The 25,637-nt window shown below is 35.4% G+C and overlaps 3 protein-coding genes across 6 annotated transcripts in view; 2 read left to right on the top strand and 1 right to left on the bottom strand.

Moving 5' to 3' along the window:
• LOC112039435 (probable E3 ubiquitin-protein ligase ZFP1) overlaps nt 1-4,402 on the top strand; it is a 7,504-nt gene extending 3,102 nt beyond the window's left edge. Inside the window, exons 2-7 of one of the 4 annotated variants that reach the window (XM_024072311.2) lie at nt 1,225-1,436; nt 1,668-2,499; nt 2,851-3,245; nt 3,403-3,501; nt 3,684-3,851; nt 3,981-4,402. In XM_024072311.2, coding sequence (XP_023928079.1) covers nt 1,677-2,499; nt 2,851-3,245; nt 3,403-3,501; nt 3,684-3,851; nt 3,981-4,127 — 1,632 coding nt within the window. In that variant the 5' untranslated portion in view covers nt 1,225-1,436; nt 1,668-1,676 and the 3' untranslated portion in view covers nt 4,128-4,402. The other 3 variants (XM_065764155.1, XM_065764156.1, XM_024072309.2) reach the window with 3 other exon arrangements.
• Nucleotides 4,403-4,734: 332 nt separating this feature from the next.
• On the top strand, nt 4,735-5,348 carry LOC112039436 (ras-related protein RABA1f). Its single transcript, XM_024072312.2, has 2 exons — nt 4,735-4,796; nt 4,916-5,348. Exons 1-2 carry the CDS (start codon nt 4,735-4,737, stop codon nt 5,346-5,348), a joined length of 495 nt encoding a protein of 164 aa, XP_023928080.2.
• Nucleotides 5,349-6,317: 969 nt separating this feature from the next.
• LOC112039450 (uncharacterized) lies at nt 6,318-7,766 on the bottom strand. Its single transcript, XM_065764115.1, has 2 exons — nt 6,956-7,766; nt 6,318-6,355 (listed from the first exon to the last, which is right to left on the bottom strand). Exons 1-2 carry the CDS (start codon nt 7,764-7,766, stop codon nt 6,318-6,320), a joined length of 849 nt encoding a protein of 282 aa, XP_065620187.1.
• Nucleotides 7,767-25,637: the final 17,871 nt, after the last annotated feature.

Below are 25,637 nucleotides of genomic sequence, written 5' to 3'. Positions count from 1 at the left end.
TCTCCACTGTTCTTCTTCTCTACCCAGTTCCAGATAATTATACATGCAAATAATGAGACCCATTAATTTTTTTTTTTTTTAAATTACCGTCATATAGTTAAAAATCATGTTGCAATCTTGAGAAAAAAAAAAAAAGAACTTGAAATATTGACACAATTTTTTACTAATTCTAAGATACCCACAAGAAAACTTATCCAAAATTCAAAAAGAAAATTATACATTCGTTCAACTTTATTCTTTTTTTCTCCAGTTTCCAGGTAACGGTAACCAAAACCTATTACTTAAATTTTAAAGGAAAAAATTATACCTTTTTTTTTTTTAATTAACGATCATGTTGAAATAAAAAATAAAAAGAAAAACTTGACACAGCTTTAATAAAATCACACATACCCAGAAGAAAATTTATCACAATATTGAAACCCTCACTTTAAAATTTACAAAATAAAAATAAAGACTCTTAATGTTATCTTGTTAACGATCATGTTGGAATTCAAAAACAGGAACAACACACGAAATCTTGAATACCCAGAAGAGAAAGTCTAAGAAAAATTGAAACCCATTGTTCACAACAAAAATTTCCTTCACTTTGCTTCTTGTATCCCAACTCTTCCAGATAACCAAACCCCCCCCCCCCCTTTTCACCTCCTTCCTTCCTGCTGTCTATCTAAAAAAAGGAAAAGGTGCATTTTTTAAATTATATAAAATTAAAAATAAAAATTCAATTTTAGGATATTCCTTTAGGATCTTCTCACCCTCTGTGAGAGAATTTTTGCTATTTTCTATGAATTTTTGAATGAAATCTTGAAAAAGGAATATGGAGCTGAAGTAGGTATAAGTACATAATAGCAGCCTAGCAGGTTGAATTACTTCCGCTATATCTTTGTGGTGGAATTTGGGATGCTTCACAGGAAGCTATAGTTTGGAGTCTGTTTCTAAAATGTATTGAGATTTTTAATATCACATTTTCTATCTTCTGAGGTAAGTCAGGTAACACAAGCTGAAGTTTATTCTTCTATTTGTAGTTTTCATCTTGTGTTGTGTTCATATAGTCAGTCACCTGACAAGTTGAGTAATAGAACATGCATTTTATTTTATTTTATTTTTCTATATTGAAATAGTGCATAATTGCCAATAATTATAGTTATAGTTATTGTTGTTGTTATGGTTATAGTTATAGCTTTCTATGCTTGATTTATAGTTTGGGATCTCTTGGCTTATGCCAAGATCGGTTGCAGATACGCTTTTTGGTTGGTGGAATTGGTTGGGAAAGCACTCCTCTAGCATTTGGAATTTAGCTCCTCTTTGTCTAATGTGGTGTATCTGAAGGGAGCGAAACTGGCGAACTTTTGAAGACAAGGATAAATCCGATGACCAGTTGCTAGCTTTCTTTAGTGGCTCTCTTTTTGATTGGTCTAGGGCTTGGGGACTCACCTCTAGTGACTCTCTCCCTTTGTTCCTCAATTCTCTTCTTTGTTCTTAGTTTTTGTTGGATGTTGTTTGTTTTGTTGTTTTTCCTGTTTGTTTCCTCCCCTGTATCCTTTGCCTGCCTTATGTTTTTTTCATGAGGTAGTTTCTTGAATATACTTCTTTCTTACTTATCAAAAAAAAAAGTTCATCATTCCAACTGATCTGACTTATTTTTGTCAAACATTGTGGCTTGAAAGCAGGTGTTCAACATGGGGCATAGAAGTATGTTAGCGGATCAACAAGGCCAGAATTATCTCCATTCTGAGCCCTGTATTGTTTTGGGGGCCAATGAAAACTTTGGACAGCCTAATATCCGAACTATGGTATCATCTTCAGGGAACACAACTAATCTTGATGTCCAATATATAGGAGAGCACTATGACAATGCTATGATCTATGGGATGACACAGTACAATGGAATTCAGCATCATCATAATCTTGACTTAGGCGTTGCACCTGCATCCAACTTTTACTATTCTTACATGACACCTTCCTCTGGTAGTGGGGCATTACCTGTGCCCCGAAGTCATGGGGCCTCTAGTCAGTTGCCATCTGCCAGCAATTATGGGGGCATTGGAGTTTCTGCAGATGAGCTTGGAAGGAACATTCACTTTATGGATGATGGCAGGGGTCCATTTAAGAGAAAATATGCCGAAGGAGTTGCAGGGAGTTTCCAACATAATAATGCCTCATCTGGTTCTAGTTCTTCAGTCGCGCCCTTGAATATAAGGCATCCTGATGGGGTTGCTGTGATGGATGCTACATCTTTTGCTCTGCCTCAGTACAGAGGGGTTGCTACTACTCCATCACCCATGGAAATAGGACCCCAGAATAGTTTGAGGAACAGACCAGGTGCTACTGGGATGGATTCTCTTTTGGTGAATGACCATAATCATTTGATTCAAGGAAACTATATGGGTCAGCATTTTCAGCCAGCTGGTACTCTCTGGTTGGACCAACAGTTGAGCAGTAATTCTGGTGATGGAGGTACTTCAGCCTGGAACCAGGCTCCTGCAATGCCTTATATGCATGGTAAATAACTTATTTTTGTTTTTCCTTTTCAGAGTTCCATTTGTTCCCATGGTGGTAATTTTATGTCAGAAAACTCATCTTGGTCAATCATTTTCAACAAGCTCTTAGAGGTGTTTACATGATGGAATAAGCAAAAAAAAATCTCTATTTGTTTTGTGGATTTTGACGTGTTCTCTACACGTTTTGTTTCCGTTTATATTTTAGAATGTGAAAGCAGTTCCTCCTCTTTCAGCGTCTGTTTTCTGAGTGGAAGATTTCTGTTGTGGCAATGGAGCCTTATTATTATGTTTGTCACTAATCAACCTTCATTTGGGAATAATTAGATACCTCTCTCTTTCATATTCCTTACAGGGAGCAATGTCAATGGAGGTTCTATGGAGGCTCGGAGCATGGGTGTGCAGAGATATCATGAGACAGCTAGCAACAGAAGTTCCCCTAGTTTCCAGCATCCTCCTCCCATTAACCACCGGCACCACAGTCATCATCATCCAAGCTCACCAATGCAAGCAGTGAGAAGCCCAAATATAAACTTTCATCCCCAAGTAGCTGCACCTTCATATAGAGTTTCCACAAATTCTTCACGCAGCACTCCAACTCCTGCTCAGAACAGTTTTGAGATGGGTCATAGGCATCCCGGATCCGCTGCACCAACTGGGCTTCGGATATACCGTCCTCACAGAGGAGTTGCGCCTGAGGCAACTCTTAGACATCGCAACCTTCCACAATTGAGAGTTCTGCAGGCTGATGTAATATTCTCTCCAATTGTGCCATTTTCCTGTCATTCTTTCATTCAAATAAGTGGTTGTTCTGTTATTTGGAATTTATGGTATATATTAGTGAACAATGACTATTTATGTTACTTGTTTTTAGAAATTGGTATTAATTGTTCTGGTTGATGTGTAGGAAACTGCCATACTAGAGATGCCAGAATTTTATCAAATGGGAAATTTGATTGATCATCACAGAGAAATGCGGTTGGACATAGAGCACTTTTCTTATGAGGTAAGCTGAGGAAGCTAAATTAGTCATTGTCCTTGCTGGGAAAAGCCAGTTAGTGTAGATACAGACTTGCATAGTGTTAATGTTTGATATATTAAACCAGAATACTTATGTGGTTTTGATTTTGTACGAATTTTGCTGACTCCTATAAAAGCTTTCTTAACTTGAAATTTTTAAATCTTCAGGAGCTTCTTGCATTGGGAGAACGGATTGGCAATGTAAGTGTCGGGTTGTCAGAGGAGACTATCACAAGGCAGTTAAAGACAAAAACTTATTTATTATCTTCTCCTAATATCAATCTGGAGGAGGCAGCTTCTGCGGATCAGGAAGCTGACTCTTGCATTATATGCCAGGTATCTTAAAACAAACTGTTTAGTGATAGTGAAGTTTGGACTGTATTATACTGTATTAATTTTTCTACGTGGGATATTCATTCTCCTAATTTACTGGTATCATTATGTCTTTTTGGTGGGGTTTTGCAGGATGATTATAAGAGCCAAGAGAAGATTGGAATCCTTGATTGTGGTCACGAGTACCATGCGAATTGCTTACAGAAGTGGCTGCTTGTGAAGAATGTCTGCCCCATTTGCAAATCTGAAGCATTGACCACAGGAGGGAAGCATGTATAGAAAGGGGTGGTGAGAGTAGGAGGATCAAAAAGTCTTCCATTTGTTCTTTTCACTTAATCATAACAAAGTATCAAATTTGTTATGTATTTTGTATATGTACTTGCATATAAGACTAACAGTTGCACTGTCCAAGTCATTTATTTGTTGGCTTCTGGATCATGGGTCCTGTATCTAAACAAAAATTGTACAGACTTCCTCATTATGCTCTTAAGCTGGATTAGATAATATTTTGTTCATTTATATATTGATATATAACTGGTGCATTTTCGGATTAATGACCCTGTTTAAAATGAAAAATTCTTTTTTTTTTTTTTTGTTCATTCAAAATTAATTTTAAGCTTTTCCAATCTGTCTTATGCATTCAGGCATGACTGTACATACTGTGTCTGGTGTTGCTGATTTTTCAAATGTTTTAATATAGTCCATATCTTTTTAGTATTGTGTCAAAATGATCTCTTTTTTTTTTTTTTTTTTTTTTTTTTTTTTTTTTTTTTTTTTTTGGGGGGGGGGGGTGGGGGGGAGTGTGGAGGATGATTCACAATGTCCCTTCAGTGATTTTGGTAGTGATTTATATGACTAACTTTTTTTTATTACAATTACAATATAAATGATACTGTTGCATTGCTCTGAAGGTCTGAATTATTTACTTTCATCGTTTGATGTCAATAGGCAATACATATATGAACCAAAAAAAAAAAAAGCTTCTTTTTTTCCCCCCTTTTCCAATTCTTGGTTCTAATGTTATCCTCTTATTTCTGAAATTATACTTCTATCGTTTGATACCATAGGTACCGTGCAATAACTAGTGCATACTACCGAGGAGCTGTGGGTGCATTGCTTGTCTATGACGTCACCCGCCACATCACGTTTGAGAACGTTGAGAGATGGTTGAAGGAGCTACGGGATCACACAGACTCCAATATCGTGATAATGCTTGTGGGTAACAAGGCAGACCTGCGTCACTTGCGTGCTGTATCCACTGAGGATGCTACAGCCTTTGCTGAAAGAGAGAACACCTTCTTTATGGAGACATCTGCCCTTGAGTCTATGAATGTTGAGAATGCATTCACTGAAGTGCTAACCCAAATATTTCAAGTGGTCAGCCGGAAAGCACTTGATATTGGAGATGATCCTGCAGCCTTGCCTAAAGGACAAACCATAAATGTTGGAACCAAAGATGATGTTTCAGCTGTTAAGAAAGTTGGTTGCTGCTCTGCATAAATCATAGAGTTATATCAAGGAGGCTAAATCTTTTCTCTTCGAATTTCACTGCCCCTGAAATCTGAGGATTTCAGGGGCAACTACCGGATATTCTCACTACCATCTGATTGTAATGGTGGTGCTTAAGCTTGAGGTTGGCTCAACATTTGCAGTCCAAAGAAATGCCACATATTACATTTCTTGTGGTATATTGTTTCAATTCTATTTCTTAGCTGCTGTAATTTTTGTTTTACTTAGTTGCTTTAGATTATAGAAAGAGTTTTTTGGATTCAATTTAATCTTGTATCTGATGAAAGATTAGTTGTTCAATGTTTGGATGATGTGAAATAGTTTTTATTTGTTTTTGTTTTTGTTTGGTGTACTATGTGAAATAGTTTCTTGCATGTGTACCAATCCCCCTCCCCACCCCCCCCCCCAAAAAAAAAAAAAAAGAAAAAAAGAAAAAAAAAGAGGATAAATGAAACTAGTGAATTCCACTAGATATTTTCAACCATGGATAATGAAGATGATGTGCTACTTTTGTCAAGTGCATGTGTTTAAGATAATGAACAAAACTAAAAGGGGGAATATATGGTCCATGTTATAGAAAAAGACAGCCGACGGAGTGGTTCCACAAACACTCATTAATGAGTCAGCTGCGATCTATGGTCCACGTTTAAGGACAACAAACCGAAGTGTCTTTTTCTAAATCCTCAACTTGGCTTTTTTGTACTACGTGGTTCCCCAAAAAGTTCATAGATAACTTTCGTGTCAAGTGCTCCTTTGTATATTTTGTCCATACGTGATTAGCCTAGTCGGCAAACGCAATCAGTGAGACCTTCCTACTAAAAGTGCATATTCATGTGGTTATCAAATTTACTACTTTTTTAGATTTCTATTCTAATCTAAATAAAGTAGAAATTAAGTGTTTAAATGAAATCATGACAAAATGTACAATCGATGCATACTTTCTTTCCTCGGAATTGTAATTCAATTGGTGGAAGCACCACACCAGCACACCTTGGAAACTATGAGTTGAAAATTCAAAGTCATCATATACCAATAATAACCATTAGGAATTTAGCCATAAAAATTCAATCGATTTTCAAACTTTCAGAGATATCTCAAAACATGAAAAAGCTCTTATTATATTGAAAATTAATATCCGGAAGGAAAGAACATGAGAAAAAAAAAAAAAACCAAAAAAACAAAAGAAAAATTATTAATATAACATTAACAACCAGTCAAACTCAAAACCATATAAAGCATATATCAATGAATTGCATAATAGTTAAAACATCATTGCTTATCACACAAAACAAACCATATAGAGATAAAATGGTGTTCTGCAGCCACCTAACGTGGTCATCGTCATCTTCATAACATTCTACCTATAATAATGATATATACTTACCTTTGTTACTCGCTAATCCCTTATCATATATAGTTGAATATTCTATTTCGCCGAAAGATCACTTCCACTCAAAAACTTTTCCTTGCACAGCTAGCTTACAAGAGATTCCTAAGCAATGTAATAATTTATATATTATTTTCATAAAACCGGGTATACAAAAGTTGAAAAAAATAATTATATAATAAATCTGAATACTTTTCCCTGCAGTGCTTACAATAGATTCCCAAGCAATGTGTGAACTTGACACTCTTTAACTGAGAAGCTTTCTCTTGGATTTCCCTGTTGAATTTCATGGACAGCATTTGAGATGTAGGGTGAGTTATGTCTTTTCCATCATCACCGACAATCGAACAATGCAAAATGTCTAGCTCCCTAAGGCTCCTCAACTTTCCATCCAAGAGCAAGCTCAAAGCTTTGTGACACAAAGTAGACTTTGAAATATCCAAAATCTTTAGCCGAGGGAACCCTTCTATGATACTTGAAACCTCCTTCTCTGTAATTTCTCCATGAACACCAAGCTCAACAATGTTTTTGCAAGAATCAGCAAGTTCTTGTAATAGTAATCCTTTATGGGAATCAAGTCTTGCTTTGAAAACCTTAAGGTTTTTCCAATATAGCAAAGATGTGTGAACAAGGCAAGCATGTAGAGCAACATCACAAGGCATAATAACACTTGAAATCATTGGAGTTCTTTCGGCTATGTAAACCATAGCGAAGTAACTAAGCATGTACTTCCTTGGGAGATAAATAGAGACCCAACCATGATACCGATTGATAGCAAGTCGAAGAAGATGAGTGAATCTCAGCCGTTGGATTTCATCGCCAAGCTCATCGATCAAAACGAGGTCTAAGATGGAGTTGTGGAAGAGGGTGTCTAGAGTTGCAGTGAGCCATGCACGAGACACGTAAGGAGTGACAAACAGTTGGTCATGGAGGGGAAGAAACGAAAGTATATGTGATAATAAGAAAGGGTCAAAGTCACTCCATGGTGGGATGATTAATTTGCTACTATTTTTCTTTCTCATTGGGAATGAAAAGAAATATAGGGGAGTTTTTTTGCTTGGAAAAAATACCAAAGGTTCAAGGGTTTTTATAGGTGGGGTTAAGGGTAGTTATCAATGTTTCTTGTTGCATCTATATATACGGAATTCACGGCGGTGTCTTGTGGTAGCTGGAGCCGATTGAGGTTTGATATTGATATGAAGCTGAAATAATATTAGAGTGGGATCGATGCACAAATATTATTAGGTACACATATTTATGTAAGTATTTGCTGTAAAACTTATCCAACATATAAAATACGTACCGGACATATAATAATAAACACTCATTACATCATTACACTCTAGGATCAAAATATTTTCCTTAAATGTTTTTCCTTTTCGAAAACATAACTTGTCGTGTATACAAGGAAATTTAATGGGGTTCACCGTTTGAGCCTTTGAGCTTAGATAAGAATTAAGACATAGTATGCTAAGAGCCTATAAGAGGATTCTGTAATCTACTAGAATTATTTTTTCCTGTAAAAAAAATTAGAAATAGTACGTCTAACACGTTAAAAAAACAAGAGAAATAGTAGTACATCTTAATCAATTGGTCTTCTATATTCGAGTAATAAGAACAAAATTTCGGGATTTCTAATTAGAATTTAGGATTACAGCTAACCAGTTTCTTTACGTCTTCATGGGAAATATTGTGGGATTGAAAACCACTAAAATTAGTATCAATTTCTATTTGAAAAATTTACAAATTGATGTGACACTAAAAGTGATTAGTGTAAATGATTTTTTTATTATTATTATATATATATACATCAAAAGTTTGGATGCGAGGATTTGAGACGCTTTATTTGTTTTGAAGTAAAATAGTTTTTGCAAAATATTTTCTCATTTCATGTGTTTGTTTACAAGTAAAATATAGTCAAACTTGTAAAATATTTTCTGTTGATCATAAAATCATTAATAAAATATTGTAAATATTTTACTTTTGAAAATTTGGTAAAATATTTTCCAAAAATGCATAGTGGCTTCCATTCCCCATCTAGTCACTAGGTCGCCGGTCAAGTGGCCGGAGACATCGCTTCGACGATCGATGCCAAGGTCAGAGACTCCGCTCCAGTTAGGGATGTAGCCAACCCGCCAAAACTGACCCAATCCAACCTAACCCGTCTGGTTTGGTCAGTTTTTAGGGGTTGGTGGGTTGGGTTGGGTTGGGTTGTGAAATTTGTTTTTACAGTGGGTTGGGTTGGGTTTAGGTCATAAAATTCACAAATCCGCCTAATCCAACTTGGCCCACCTCTATTTAATATATATTTAAAATTTTAAAAATATATTATACAATTTTGTTATTTTTTTTTTATCCCTTTTCCTAAATAAAACTCAAACTCTAAGTTCTCCTCATATAGATTATGTTAGTTTGGTGTTATACTCAGGATAATTTGGTTATAAATTTGTTCTTATTTGTGGTAGTGTAGTTATAATTCTCAATTTAATGTTAATAATAGTAAATTTAAAAAAAAAAAAAAATGTCAAACACATGGGTCTAACTTGATCCACATGGGTTGGGTTGGACTCCTTTAATGGATTGGGTTAGGTTGGGTTGAATTTTTTTTTTTTAAACTCACTATTGTGGGTTGGGTTGATAGAACCTCTTGACCCGACCTATGCACACCTCTAGCCTCCAGCGGTCTAGTGGCAAAAGATGCCTCACTAGCGACTGGTGTAAGCAATTCAGTGGCCAAAGATGCTACACCATAACATGTGCCAGAGGTCCAATAATTGAAGATGTCATTATGTCCACCGGTGTTATAGGTCCGATCACCAAAGATACTGCTCCAACGGTGAACATCGACAGTCCAATCACCAGAGACACCATTTTGATTATGACTGCCAGTTCCAGCAGTCCAGTCACTAAACCTCCAGCACCAGTAGCTTCAATGTTGAGCCATCAGTTTTGGTGGTTTGCTTGAAAAATTTTACTTGTCATATCAAACACTTGAAAATATTTTATTGAAAATGTTTTACATGTCAATATTTTACGTTTGAAAATATTTTACTTTAAAACAAACAAAGCTAAATGTTTTTCTTAAAAACACCAAGAGGTGTCAAGTGCTAACTAGTTAAACTGCAAGAATCTTAGAAATTATTTTGTTGTTATGTGCTTAAAAAATGACACATTAATTTAATTATAAAACTTATATGATAAATTAAGTTTCTAATACCTTTAATATCAATATATTACATATTTAAAAATCATTATATTATATTTTTAACTTATTTTTTGATAATTTAAAAGTTGAAAGAGTGGAGATTTGAACTCTAAACGTGTTTATTGTAAACATTTAATAGTGTCAATTGAGTGACAAGAATCTTGACTATTATATTGGATTTGAATTAAAGATTTCCTTTTATAGCGATTTGAATTAAGGATTGGTGTAACTTTTATCAATATTAAACCACTCAATAAATTTTTGATTTATTTTATTACAAATGTAATGTTTCACCTAAAAATCAGCAATGCTATTGTCAATTAAAAACATCAAAGAAAACATGAAAGTCATCCATTTATTAAAAAAATATAATAAATAAAAATTTTAGTTGCTTTAAGAAATCGGCAATAGCATTGCCAATTTCACTAATTTTTTTGAAGAAAGTTGCAAAAGTATTTTGTTTCAACGCTATTCTGCATTTCTTCAAATTGTTCTGCAAGGAGGTAAAGCCAAAAATAAATTAATAATTGAATAAAAAAGAAATAGTAATATTTTTAGTAAAGCCTCATCCTTAATGACTTAATAATCTTGTTTAGGTTTGTGGTGGTAAGTTCTTGTATTTTCTAGTTTAGTATTAACATACTATATATAATACTCATGAGTAGCATTTTACCTTCTAAATTGCTCTTAAATAATATATTATTATAAAACTATATAGTAGTATGCCAGTGGGATTAATTAAAATTTTATCTTAAAAAAATAGTATTTTACAAAATTATTGAAACTGTCATAGTAATTAGTAAGTCACTCTAAAACTCTAAATTAACTTATTGTTATACATGTATGTTTTGAGCCATTTGACACGGGGAAATTATGTAGTGTGCAAAATTTATTATATTAAAGTACAAAATTATGATAAAAGATTAAAATAATTAAAATTAATTTTGAATTTTTTTCAATAGAATTTTAAAATTTTCTTAAATTTTAGTGTGCGTGCCCAAAATCATCTCTGCTGCAATAATGGGCTTACAGTTTATTTGTACGTGGGGGTTGTACTCAATGCTATCAATCAAGGCCCCAAACAAGTGATAGTACTCCCCTTGAATATCCCAGTGTGTTCACTCACCCTCTCTCTGTGCTTTCCTCTCTTTCCCTCTCTCTCTCTCTCTCCAATTTCCAACCCCTTTTACCCTTGCTTCGGCCTCCTTTCATAGCCCTCTGTTAGTGGGTGGCTATCATTTCTTTCCCCACTTACTCACACATTCCCATGTCCACCAAAATCCTAAGGGATCCTCACGAATTCAGAGGATTCCTTTGGAACTTATTCTTGACGCCAGACAGTGTTTGGGAGTAGATTCCTTTCAGAATCGTTAGTTCTCAGCGTTGGGACCGCACACAAATTTCCTTTATGGTCAGCTCAGTCCACCGATTTATAAGGAATCTCTTAGGATGTGGTCGCCCCACTTCCCGGCACTCAGCTAGAGATCAAGCCTATTGAGATGAAGCCCGGGGTTACCTTCCCCCATGTGTATCAGGCCCACATCACCTAATGGGCCTTGGACTTCGTGTTGGGCTTTGTCTAGGTGGGATGACTTGGTTCCTCAGGCCCAACTCACCCACACTTAGATACTAGGGTTTTACCTAAATTAAACTATCCTAATTATTGATATAATAATCAAATTTTCATTGGAGTAGAAGAATTTTTTTACGCTGTGTTTGTTTTAACTGTAAAGAAATTTGAGAAAACATTTTATACCCTTAATGCTGTTTGGGTAAACATTGAAATACAGTCAAACTGAAAATAAATTCCAGTTAACCATAAAATTAAGCCATGTTGAGTGTAAAACATATTACACTCTCATTTTACCTTCAAATTATTTCCATCCTCACTCACAAGTCAGCTAACCGAAGGATAGAGAGAAAGAACTAGAAGCTTTGGACAATCCTTTCACCATACCGCTGTCCCTCATGCAAGCTTCGTCCATCGGTGAAGATAAGCTGCTCCTCCTCTCTCTTTCCTTCTAACTAGCCAAGGCTAAATCATGAACTACATGTCACCGATCTACACCTGGAACCCAAGACCCACACTCTCTCTTCTCAATTTGAAAAGCCTTGTCACCGATTTGCCACTCTGAAGCCACTAATTTGTCACTCTTTCTCACTTTATCCTTCCAGCCACTTCACTCTCCCTTTGTCCCTCTGTCTCTCTATATCTATAAACACTGTCATACCTCAATCCCACCTCAGATCTACTCAATTTTTTCTATTATCTTTACACACATACACACACACGTACTTTTTTAGTCATTTGAAAAGATATTTTTGTTGGATGATTAGTACTAATTACAATAATGGTTATATATTAATATATGTATGTATATGGAGTTGGATAGTTGAACAACAATTATTGTGGAGGTATGTGCAGATTGTGGCTGCAAGACCAATGTTGTTGTGTTTGTTGACTATTACTGCTGTTTTTGTTCGTTGATTGTGTATTTTGGATTGTGGATTCATTGTGTTGTTGTAATTGAAGTTTTGTATATACTAACTATGTCTATAATAGCATGTCTATTAATGTATCTCTTATACCACAGTATTTGTTATTTTTAGATGAAGAAAAAAAAATCAAAGTAGTAGTTCTTGCCTCTATCTATTGCATCTATCCTAATTGTAGGGGTTGTAATATTAAAGAAACTGAGGTGAAGGTGATTGGTAGCACCATATATTAATCATGCAACTAAAAGAGAGCGTTACATAAATAATATTCTTTATGGAAGTGAGAGACATTATGTAAGTCAAATTAGGATAAAGCCTATAGCTTTCCATAAGTTATGTAACATCCTTTTTGTGAGAGAGCTTATACGGGCAACCGTTCACATGTTCATTAGGAAGCAAGTATTGATGTTTTTACACATCATTGGTCATAATGTGATGTTTCGTGTAGTTGGTAGTCGATTCCATAGATCGACTAAGACTGTTCATAGATATTTTAGGATTGTCTTAATAGAGGTTTTGAAATTATATAAATTTCTAATAAGACTACCTAGTGAAGATACACCCCTAGAGATAGGAGAAAGCAGAAGGTTCTACCCATATTTTAATGTAAATATTGAGACTTACTGAATTTTGTGTATTGTTATAAGATTTTGTGTAATTTTTAAAGCAATAATCTGTCAAAAAATAGGATTGTGTTGGAGCAGTAGATGGTACACATGTTCACGCATTTGTGCCACCTAAAATACAAGGTTTCATGGTAGAAAAGATGGAACAACTCAAAATGTGTTAGTTGCAATTAGTTTTAACTTGAAGTTCACATATATCTTGGTTGGATGGGAAGGTAGTGCACATGATTCTCGTGTGTTAAATGATGCACTCACTAGGCTAGGGAGATTTACAATTTCCAAAGGTATTATAGGAAGATTTGAGGTTTTTGATTTATTATTTTCAATTTTTGTTTTATTTATTTATTTAGTAGTGATTTTGTTTTTATTTATTGAATATATGTAGGTAAATATTATCTTGGTGATGTTGGGCTATGGTAATAAAAATGGAATTTTGTCACCTTATTGAAATGCTCAATATCATTTGAAAGAGTTTAATTATTGTCCACCCGAAAATGCATGTGAATTGTTCAACCTTCATCACTCTTCCTTGTGAATTATTATTGAACGAGGGTTTGGAGTATTGAAGAAATGTTTGAGTCTTAGATGCAGAACCATTTTGGTCATTTGAAATACAAGTGGAAGTAGTTTTAGCATGTTGTGCCATTCATATTTATGGGGGTTGAACTTAGTGACTATATTATGGAAGCTGCAATGAATCAAGTAGATTTTAGTGATAGAGAATCGGAAACATGTTTACATTAGGACTTTACTCAAGAAAGTAGAAAATAAAATCTTAAGAGAGAGGAGATATGTTAAGCCACAAGGAATGATTACACAATGAGTAGAGAATAGTAGTATATGTGTGTTTGAATTTTCTATGGTTTCAATGTGTACTGTATAATGCCCTAGTTGATGTTGTAATGTAATATGTTAACTATGTGTTGTATAATAACAATATTTATTTTGGTCTTGCTAGGTGGATTTATGTTCACACTGTAGTTTGCTATAACAACTTATCTTATGTTTAGGTTAGTTATTACAAATATTTGTTTGGTTGTTTGTGCAATTCTGAAGGTTGATTTAAGATATTAAACTCTTGTTAGTGTTATGTTTATTTATAAATATTTTATATGTTACTCTCATTGTTAATTGTTATGTTTATATGTAGCAATGTTGAAAGAGAAAGTCCGTCTAAGCAATTCCAATGGTTACCTTCAATGCACACTACAACGCTTACACTCCTTGCCAAGAAGACTATGAAAGGAAATAAGCCCTCCAATACTTTTAAGGCAGGGTCCTTTGCAATTGTAGCTAAAGCTATATCTGAGAAATTTGAAGTAGAATGTTACCCTACATTTGTTGAGAACTAGCTATGGACATTGAGGACTATGTGGTCTACCATCCAAAAACTCTGTAAAAAAAGTGGATTTGAATGGAATGACAACTTGAAGATGATTACATGTGATGCCAAAACATATCAAGAGGAAGTTATTTTTGCTGCTATTGAGATGTATAATGCCTTTAATGTGAATAAATATTGAAATCTATATGTTCAACATATCAAAAGGAAGATGGTTACATGTGAATAATGATTATACTAGTGTCTTAAATGTGGTTGAATGAATTGTGTTTTTTTTTTTTTTTTTTTTCTTACAAGCTCATTGTAAACATGCTGAATACTTGAACAAAAGGATTGAAATGTATGATGAGTTGACAATTATTGTTGGTAAGGATATGGCAACTTGTAGTTTTGCCAAGTCTTATGTTGATCTTGAGACACAATAGGATAACCTTGATGACACTGAGAATGTTGTTGATAATGGCGAGGATGTTGTTGTGGATAAGGGTAAGAATGTTGTTGAATCATCCACCATAGGATCAAAAATTTCAAAGTACCGTAAGAGAAGCCGTCCACCTCCCATTGATGATAGCGTTTACACTAATCTATTTGAGCAATTGAAGGAAATTGCTATGGCCTTGAAAGCTATCAACCAAGGGCATGCTGATTTCACTCATCTTTATGCAAAGGTGATGGTCATGTCGGTGGAGGGATATAATGATGATATGCTTGCAACTGCATTTGATCATTTGTTTGAAAACAAGAAGTTAGCAAGGGATTTTTGGCAAAGAATGCTAAGTTTCGAAAGTTTTGGATGGATGATTTCTTTTTTACTCAACTTTGATGACTTGGGATGGTGATGACTTAGGATAGTAGGTTTTTTGTGATGGTACCTTTTATGTGACAAATACGTATTAACTATAAACATTGGTTGGTATTACTTTTCTATGAATGTATTATTAACTCCAAAACTCTGATGACAGTACATATATTTTGTGGACTATTATGTTCCAAAGGATAACAGTTACATACCTTGACTACTAGAAAGTAGAATGTTGTAGACTTGGGATGGTACAATCACCCAAGTTATGTATCTTCAGTTTTAGGTGTGTAAGCTTGGTAGGTATAGTTGTAGAGCAAGACTTAAGTACAATACTTAGATGTTGTTCCTTAGGTTCCCCCTTTAAGATTCTACCATGTGGAATTTTTTTTTTTTAATGGGATGGAAGTGTATTTTTTAGTTAAGTAACCACATGACTAAATCTTAAGAGGGAAACCTAAGGAACAACACCTAAGGTATTGTATCTAAGTTTTGTCCATAGTTGTAATGTTCAGGTACCTTTGGACATATCATTTTTGTAGACCTTGGATGGAGTACTTTCAATGGTTAGACGGTACTTTTGACATCTATATATAGTCATGTACCAAATATTATGAATGGTAATATGATGTTTATGATTTTATTGTGTATCATGGATGCTTTGAATTCTTCCAGGAAGGTGAATTTTTGCTTGTGTAATTCATGTATTGCTAGATGACATATGGGAAGACTTTACAGGTATGATGGGTTAGAATTTTTCGAATATTATTTTACGCACAACCCAAACATCAAAAAATGAATACTAGAAATACATTTTCGTCCAAGCCAAGCACGGGAAATATTGTTTCAGACATATTTTCCAAATCGCAACCAAACAACCAGAAAATACTTTCCTTTCCAAAAAATACTTTCAACTAAAAATAATTTACACTCAAAAAAGATTTTACTTAGAGCCAAACACAGCCTAAGTCACTAATGGAAAATGCTTAGATATACATTGTTGGCACACTTGAAGCTGACGTAACTACTATAATAATAATAATAATAATAATAATAATAATATTTTTATTAACATTAAAAATGCCACATTAGCATCCAAATAAAAAATTAAATTATCAATTAAAGAAAAATCTTTAAAAAAAAAATAGATTTGGATATACAGATCTTGAGTATAAAGAACATGAACCCAAAAAAATCAAACCCAAATCAACAACCAAGATAGGGATGATTTCAGCCAACAATTTCTGCTCAATGCAGAACATGGCAAGCTTGTATGCTCTTATAATATTTCCATGACACCAATAAGGGACCAAATTAACTACAATTTGAAAATAAGGGATCAAATTGACTATGACTCCAAAATATAAGAGTTAAAATGGTATCTTTGACAATAAGTTGTTTTTGGCCAAAATTGCTAGATAACACCATTTTTCAAACGTATTTGTTAGTTAGCATGTTCTCAAAACTATCTAAGAAACTAGTATCTCGGGTGTAATAAACTCGATTTTGGAATGCTAAATCGAGTACAATGAACTCAATTTCAACATCATGCAACAGTTAACGTGGAAATTTGTCCACGTAGACATAGAACTCGAGTCAAATGGACTCGAGTTTTGTCATATAGAAATCGAGTTCGTAGGACTCAATTTAGTTTTTTCTTCAAGAACTGATCGGAGACTTCGCTTTCTTGTTCTTCCTTCCTTTTTTTTACTTTCTCCAGATCTGAGTTCTTACCATCCCACTCTCCACTTCCAAGCCCCAAAAACCCATGAACAAAACCAAATGCAAAACCCAAAACAAATACCTGATCGGATCAGATCTTCTCCTCTAGCAAGATCTTCTCTAGAACTCCAACGCGTTCTTTTACTCCACTGGAGCGGCGGTGAGAAACCACACACACATTAAGTCTGACCTGATTTCCCTCACCTGAAGCTTTCGCCACCTGGGTTTAGTCAGAATCCCCGCCTGGGTTGCTTCTCCTCTAGCAAGATCTTCTCTAGAACTCCAATGTGTTCTTCTCCTCCACTGGAGCGGTGGCGAGAAACCACACCCACATTAAGTTCGATCCAATTTCTTTCGCTTGAAGCCTTCACCACCATTGCCTAAAGCTTTCGCCGCCTAGTTTGCTTCGTTATTGCTTCTTTGGTGCTTTGCCGCTGTTAGTATCGAGTGGTAAGAATTGCTGGGTATCGAAATTGAGCCTTACTGACTCGATTTCAATTTAAAAGAATAAACTCTGTAAAGCTCAATTTTCATGCCTACGTGGACAAATTTCCACGTCAGCTACAGTACAATGTTGAAATCAAGTTCATTGTACTCGATTTAGCATTTCAAAATCGAGTCTAATAGACTCAAGACACTAATTTCCTAAATAATTTGATAACAATGCTAACTAACGAATATGTTTTAAAAATAATGTTATCTGGCAATTTTCCTCGTTGTTTTCCCTTTGCCAATAAGTTGTTTTCCGTTTTACTTGGCCAATCAAAATTAGGACTGAAGGCCACCACTAGCAATAATGGCAGCCCGAAGCCCTGTAGCATTGGGTTCAACGATTGCCCTATTTAATAACCAACAACAAGCTCTAACAACCACACAAAATAATAAATAAATAAGTACAGGGTTTTTCCACCATGCCCCTATGGCTCTATGCCTCTGCGCAAACAGGCCTTTGCAAATATTTAGTACTACTTTAAAGTTTAGCGTTTAGACGCAGAAGTTGAAAGAAACGAAAAACTGATTTAAAAGGACATAAATGAACACATTTATTTACCAAGAACCTCTTACCTCCAAGTCTTCTTTTTATATATATATGAACACATTTATTTAAAATGTTCACCCTTACAATATTAAGGTAGAGATCATTTTGTTCCTCAAAAAAAAAAAAAAAAAAAGATTAAGTTACATGTGCACTTGGTAGGTCTTGAACCCACCTTCTCACCCTCTTACCAGGGACAATTTGTCATTTAAGTTGAAGTTCATTAGCCCAAATCACAAATCAAATTATTGAAAAATAAATTAGAGATTATGTACACCAAACAAACCTCTTCTGCAAATTTCAGATGGTAAGGCCCCTTACACCATGAACAAGTAGAGAGGAAAAGATTTATCATGCCTACAGTAAAATCACATATACCATAGAGCTGTATCATACCCATGTCTTCCATTTCAGTTAGTCTCTCATCCTATGATAATGCAAATCATATGAGTTCTAAGTGACAGAATAATGCACACACACATACAGGCAACAATGCGCGCACATTCTGGCCTTACGCCCTTCAAGTGATTAAAAAAAAATGCATGAAGTGTTCTTAGAAAATATAGGTTATAGAAAATGTTGGCTTATGGGAAGAGCTTCTTTTTGTGTGTGCGATAAAATTTTATTAAACCAAAATACTTACCTCATGTGCACCAGATGCGTGACTAAGAGTCTAAGATAGCCTAGAATTAAAGAAGAATTACAGTCGAAAAGAGAGAGTCACTGAAAATACAGTAAAATAAGTATCAGTAAGACCCAAATCCCAAGACTAGTCAAACAATTATCTCGTAAATAATGACTTCGATTTCAGCAGAGATGCTTCATCTTCAAAAGTGCAATGATTCCTCTCTCTCCAAAATGTCCACAACGGCATGTGGTAACTCTAACAAGCATGGACATGGACATGATGACATGGAAATTCTCAAAAATGTAGGACACAACACTATTGCAATATGACAATTAATTAATTAAAGGAGAAATTACATTTTATCATCCTAAACTATGCACCAGATTACACTTTACACCCTAAACTATCCGAATACACATATTGCACCCTAAACTATCAAACTTATCACACTTTGCACCCCGGTGTTACTTTTGCTGTCATGTTTGACAGAATCTTATTGCACATAACAAGCACATGCGTCTTGCTTAAGTGGAACAAATTTAAAAGACTGAAACACCTATCTTCAAAATCAATTAAAACAAAGGACCCAGCCTTAAAAGTATTGGAGCCTTAGCACACCAAATTCTCTTTCAAGGGAAAAGTGTAGTACTAGCCTCAGTCAAGGCTGCACAAATAGAAACGCACATCAAACCTAACATTGCTATTCAACCTCCAACTCAAATGATCAAGGCCCTCTCTCAATGGAATACTAGAGTACAACATGTCAAATAACAATCAATTGACTCCAACTCTCAATCATGGAAATCTTTGATAACCTGACACGTAGGCCCTTCATTTTGATAAATTAGGAAAGAGCCAATCAAGGCCTAATTGGGTACAATCCTTCAAAGATTGATTCCCACTTTACTTAACAAACCAAACCTCACCTAGTAGCCATCCCATACCTTGGATTGCACATGATCCATAAATCTTTCCCAAACTGCCCTAATTCTCCTCCATAAACTACAAACATGGGTACTCCTAACCCAATTTATGGACCATGCATGTCTTCTTCTCCAAATTGCCAAAGCCATTTACCCAATAATGCTTGATTAAAAGTGGGCAATTTCCTTTCCCCCAAACAATTGGCCACATAAGTTAGAATCGTGCTTTCTAAAAGAGTCAAACTACCCGCTTGGACAAATAAAACTTCTTCCAATCTCCTAGCCTTCTCAATAATGGGACTACAAATTGATCATACCAGGTAATTCATTTGTTACAGCACAGAACATCTTCCATGTTTTCTAACCTTTAAGTTCCCCTACCAGGACATCTCACTCTTACCTAGATTCACTTTCAAACCTGACACCACTTGAAAGCATGGTAAAACACGTGATATAAAGGTGTTTTACATTTGACAAACCCCAGTTGAGCTGTGGCAGTGTCAGTAAAAGTACACAGCTTGAGAGCACTTTGATTACCTTTTCATTGTTTCAAAGGAAAACGTCTCCTCTTTTAGTAGTAAAAAGAAAGTAGAAGTGAAAGAAAATGTAATAATTTTCCTAGGTCTTCAACTCTAACAACTAAACCAATGTAAACATAAGCAAATTTACAGCTTGTTAACTACTCTCTGTAGTTCTGCCCTTATATATAAGTACACAATTATTTGTGAAAACTATTACAAGCACGAGATGCAACTACCCTATAAATTATATACCAGTGGTGTAAACAGATACAAGGCAGCAGGATAATTGTTAAAATAATTCAAAACATGATACCACCAAATGCTAACTTAGTGGTAACATATCCATTTTGATAAATTCCAGAGCACACTGGATACCTGGTTCTAATATTACGCATTAGAACAATAGTCTGACAGAAACGCCTCACAAAAAACATATCCACATATGTTCTGTATTGTTCATGTCACTAATCATCTTTTTGTCAAGTAGTTTCAATACAGACTATTTTATAATTAGTCAAATTAACAATCAAATACAAGATACTTGGATTTATCAAAAGTTTAATGGTGCTTGATCTAATAACTTGTTTTCATTAAAGAAAATGACGTTAACAATACAAATTTTTTTGTTTACCAACACATACGTGACTTGAAGCAATCAAACTTTGCACTTCCAAATCTGCAGAGAAGATACATTTCAAAGATAAATTACTTATCAATACCAGGTTTTAAGTAGGACGATCACTAGAGCGGTGTTAGGAGGTTATCTAAGTGGATTTTCTATTGACAGTTTTCGAGGGGACTCAATGTTTATATCTCATCTCCTCATTGCAGATGATACACCTTTTTTGTGAGGTAAATTCTACACACATTCGACATCTTCGTCGTATCCTTGTGCTTTGAGGCAGTTTCAGGCTTGTGAATTGAATTGGGCAAATCTGAAATCATGCCTATAGGAGAGGTTCCAAACATTGAGGAATTGGCAAGCAATTTGGGGTGTCAAATTTCATCTCTTCCGATGAAATATTTGGAATTAGGATTTCCTTTAGGAGCTTCTTTTAAAGCTAATTCTATTTGGGATCCTATACTAGAGCGTATGCAAAGGAGATTAAGCTAGGTGGAAGAAAATGTATTTTTCGAAAGGGGTCATCCCACACTTATTTTCTTTTTTATAACTAATAAGATTTATTGATATAAAAAAAGGATGCCCTAGTAAACAGGAAGCATACATTGGTCAAACAAATCAAGTACAAAAATGACATAAATCAAGAAATTCAAGAAAGGAAGAGAATGATTGGTTTCGCAAAGCTGACAGCCAATCTACTAAGGTTCTAAAGAAAAATAACTTGAGGTCTGATATGGATCTGTCATTATCTTTAAAACACCTACTATTTCTTTCTCTCCAAAGACCCACATTAGACAATGAGGAACAATTATCCATATATGACCATTCTGATGACGGCCAAACCACCCTTGCCAATAAGCTAGGAGTTCCACAACTAACTTTGGCATAACCCAACTTACTCCAAATAAGCCGACTACAAATCCATGGCAACCAGACAATGAAGGAAAGGATGGTCAACCAATTCAACATTACACTTGCACATATAGCAATAATGCAATATCAAAACCTTCCTTTTTCTTAAATTGTCAATCGTCAGACATTTCCCCCAAGCTACAATCCGGAAAAAGAAAGCCACTCAAGAGGGGATCTTCTGCTTCCATATGCTTTTCCAAGGGAAACATAAATCATTAGAGCTCACTAGCAAAAAATAATAAGCATTAACCATGAACCCCCTTAGTTCTATCTAGTTTCTATCTCATTTTATCCTCCCCAATCCCCTTTACAGAAGTGCCATATATGGTATCCATGAAGCTCAACATAGCCTCTAATTCTCAATTATGGACAGCCCTAAAGAAACTTACATCCCAATGAAGGGTTCCATTAGTTAACTTCATAAGCTCAGCCACACTAGCCTCCTTATCTCGAAAAAATCTAAATAATTCAAGATAGCTTACAACAAGAGATGTCTCCCCATACCATCGGTCTCGCCAAAACTTCACCCTCGACTCATCACCTATTTCATACACAATATAATGAGACAAAGAAGGCCATCTCTGACTGATATTTTTTCACAAACTAACACCATAAGGACCAGCAACTGAACTTGTACAGCAGCCGCCCCATACACATCCATATTTCACCTCTACCACTTGTTGCCAAATAGCATCTTTTTCAAGCCCAAATCTCCACAACCACTACCCAAGTAAAGCTTCATTAAAAATCCTCAAATTCCTTATCCCCAAACCACCGGAAGAAAGAGGACTACAAACAGTGAACCATTTAACTAGGTGAAATTTGGGTTCATCCCCTAGACCACCCCATAAGAAATTCCATTGAAGTTTTGCAATACGATTAGCCACATAAGCAGGGATAGGAAATAAAGAGAGGAAATAAGTAGGCAAATTTGATAGAGTACTTTTAATTAGAGTGACTCTACCACCCCTGGATAAGTACAAATGTTTCTAACCAACTAATCTCCTTTCCATCTTCTCCAGAATTGGGTTCCATATTGTCTTATCTTTAAATTTTGCACCCAAAGGAAGACCCAAATATTTCATTGGAAGAGTATCTTGCTTACAGTTGAGGACATTCAACAATATCTCAATATTATGAACCACTCTCACAGGTACCAATTCTAACTTACCCAAATTTGTTTTTAGACAGACCAAAAACAACCTCAAAACAAATAAGCACCATACGGAGAATCAAAATCTGATTAAGGTTAGCATCATAGATAATTAACGTGTCATCAGCAAAGAGGAGATGGGACACCAACAAAGATCTACCCTGTAAATTACCTACATGAAAACCTGACATGTGACCCTCATGGGTAGCTTTATCCAACATTCTTCCAAGAGCTTCGATGCCCAAAACAAATAACAAAGGAGACAAAGGATCTCCTTGTCTCAAACCTCTGGAGCTCTCAAAAAAACCATAGGGAGAACTATTAATAAGAATAGAAAAACGAACATCAGATAGACAAAAGAAAATTCACCTCATCCACTTATCAGGAAAACCACTACGCTCTAGCAAATTCATAAGAAAGCCCTAATTCACATGATCAAAATCCTTCTCAACATCTAGTTTACAAAGTAATTTTGGCATACCAGACTTCAACCTACTGTCAATAAGAACTGGGTCAAGAATTTGCCTGTTCATAACAAAAGCATTCTGTGAAGCTAAAATTATATCTCCCATGACCGCGCATAGTCGAGTAGCTAAAGCTTTAGCAATAATTTTAAAAACCCCCCAACATGTCTTATTGGGCGAAAGTCCTTGACTTCTACTGTAGCATTTTTTTTGGAATGAGAGTAATGAAGGTTACATTCAAGCTTTTTTCAAATTGACCTTTAGCAAAGAAATGGTGAAACATAGCCATAAGATCTGGTTTGAGAATCTCCCAGCAAGATTGGAAAAAAGACATAGGAAAACCATCTGGCCCAGGCAATTTGTCACCATTGAAATCCTTAACGACTTCAAAAATCTTTGTCTCCTTGAAAGGTCTCTCCAACCATTCCGCTTTATCTTCAAATATCGTTGGAAAGTCCAACAAATCTGGAAAAGATCTAACAACTTGTTGCTCAGAATATAAATACATGAAAAATTAAGTAATACAATCCGCAATCATATCCTGATTGGAAGACAAACTCCCATTAACCATAAGATTCTCGATAACATTATTTCTTCTATTAGAATTGGTCATCCTGTGAAAAAATCTTGTATTCGAATCTCCCTCCCTCAAGTGCAACACTTGCCTCACACTTATTAAGAGTTCGTTATCTGGTCTCCCCACTTATTTTTTCTATTACCTATGGGCATATCAAATAGATTGAAGAAAAATCAAAGGGATTTTCTTTGGGGTGGTATGGGTGATGAATTTAAATTTCATCTAGTCAATTGGAATATTTGTTGCATTCCTGTTTGCAGTGGGGGCTTGGAAATTAATAAACTGTTGACCTTTAATCAAAATTTTTTAGATAAGTGGATCTAGTGTTATGGGTGTGAAGAAATTGCATTTTGGAGACAGAGAGTTTTGGTGTTTGGGTGTCTAGGGGAGTGTATGGGGTGGGTTTGTGGAAGTATATTAGAAGTGGATGGGATTTAGATTCAAATGCTTCATTCGTTTTGATATTGGTAATGAATCTACAGTTAGATTCTGGCATGATCTGTGGCAAGCTGAGATCCCCCTCAAGGAGAGGTATCCTGCATTGTTCCTTATTGAGCGAAGTAGTGATGCTACAGTGGCTTATTATATTGAGCGTGGGCATGGTTAGGTGCATTGGATTCTTTTCTTTCTTCGTGCAGTGCAAGATTGGGAAGTAGACAATGTGCCTCGGTTGTTGGTGGAACTCTACAACACAAATATTCATCATGGGAACATGGGAAGGATGATACATTGGTGTGGACCCCTTCACCTCAACAGGGTTTTCAAGTGAAGAGCTACTACAACACTTTGCAAGGGGGGTGGTGCAGACTTTCTTAGGAAGAGCATTTGGAAAACTTGTATCCCTTTGAGGGTTGCTATCTTGTCTTGGCATGCGGTTTTGGGGAGGATCTTGATTGCATGAGTAGGGGTCTCTTTGTTACCAAGTGGTGCTTCATGTGTGATGTAATGGGGAGGATGTGAACCATCTATTTCTTCATTGTGATGTGGCTAGGGATTTGTGGTCTATGGTAACTCATTTGTTGGGTGTTTCTTGGGTGATGCAACTTTAGGTGCCGGAGATGTTGGAGTGTTGGAAGGGGCTGTTTGGCAGGAGAGGTATTGGGAAGGTATGGCAAGCGGCTCCTTAGTGTGTATTTGGAGAGAACATAACGCCTGCTGCTTTGAGAACCAAGAACTCAGTGTTGTGAAGTTGAAGTATTTATTTTTGAAGACTTTATATGAGTGGACTTTGCTGCATGTATCTTTTTCAGTAGAGGGATTATTAGATTTGATGGATTCTTTGTACATTAATTAGTTGTAAATTCTTTGTTTGTTCTGTCCTCTTCTTTTCTTTTGTATCATTTCTGTGCTTTCTTCTGTACACAGCTTGTGTATTGGGATTGCACTTTTTTATTAATAAATTTATTTACTTATCAAAAAAGAGAGAAGAAAATGGCAGCCATTCTAAAACGATTTGCACTCTAGATATTTCATTCCTTTTGACCCTAAGCCATGCACCAGTCAATAAAGCAAGCCTAGCTACATGAATAGGATAAAACTCACACTGGCAACCATCAAAATATACAAACTGTAAGCCACAGATCAAATATAGCCAAAGCTTGTCCAAAATTTCAGAGCAGAATATAATAAGGTCAATATTACTTTGGTTAAGCCTGATGAGTAACGATTTAAGAGATTTCCCTATCTAAGGTGGTCTGCAACAGATAGAAACTAAGTTTCATATTTAGTTAATCTTGGTTACTGCTAACTTGTTGAATTTCTAAAAGTAGGTTAATTTAGGCTCACATCAAAACTAAACAGGGTTGCAAATAAATTGCTAAATCTTGTAAGTGTTTAAATGACTGTGCGCCATTTAAGTAATTAAGGT

Source organism: Quercus suber, unplaced genomic scaffold, assembly GCF_002906115.3.
Source record: "Quercus suber isolate HL8 unplaced genomic scaffold, Cork oak 2.0 scaffold_542, whole genome shotgun sequence".
NCBI classification, from domain to species: Eukaryota; Viridiplantae; Streptophyta; class Magnoliopsida; order Fagales; family Fagaceae; genus Quercus; species Quercus suber.
The sequence above is the reverse complement of the archived record's forward strand: the minus strand, read 5'-3'. Positions and strand labels throughout refer to the sequence as shown.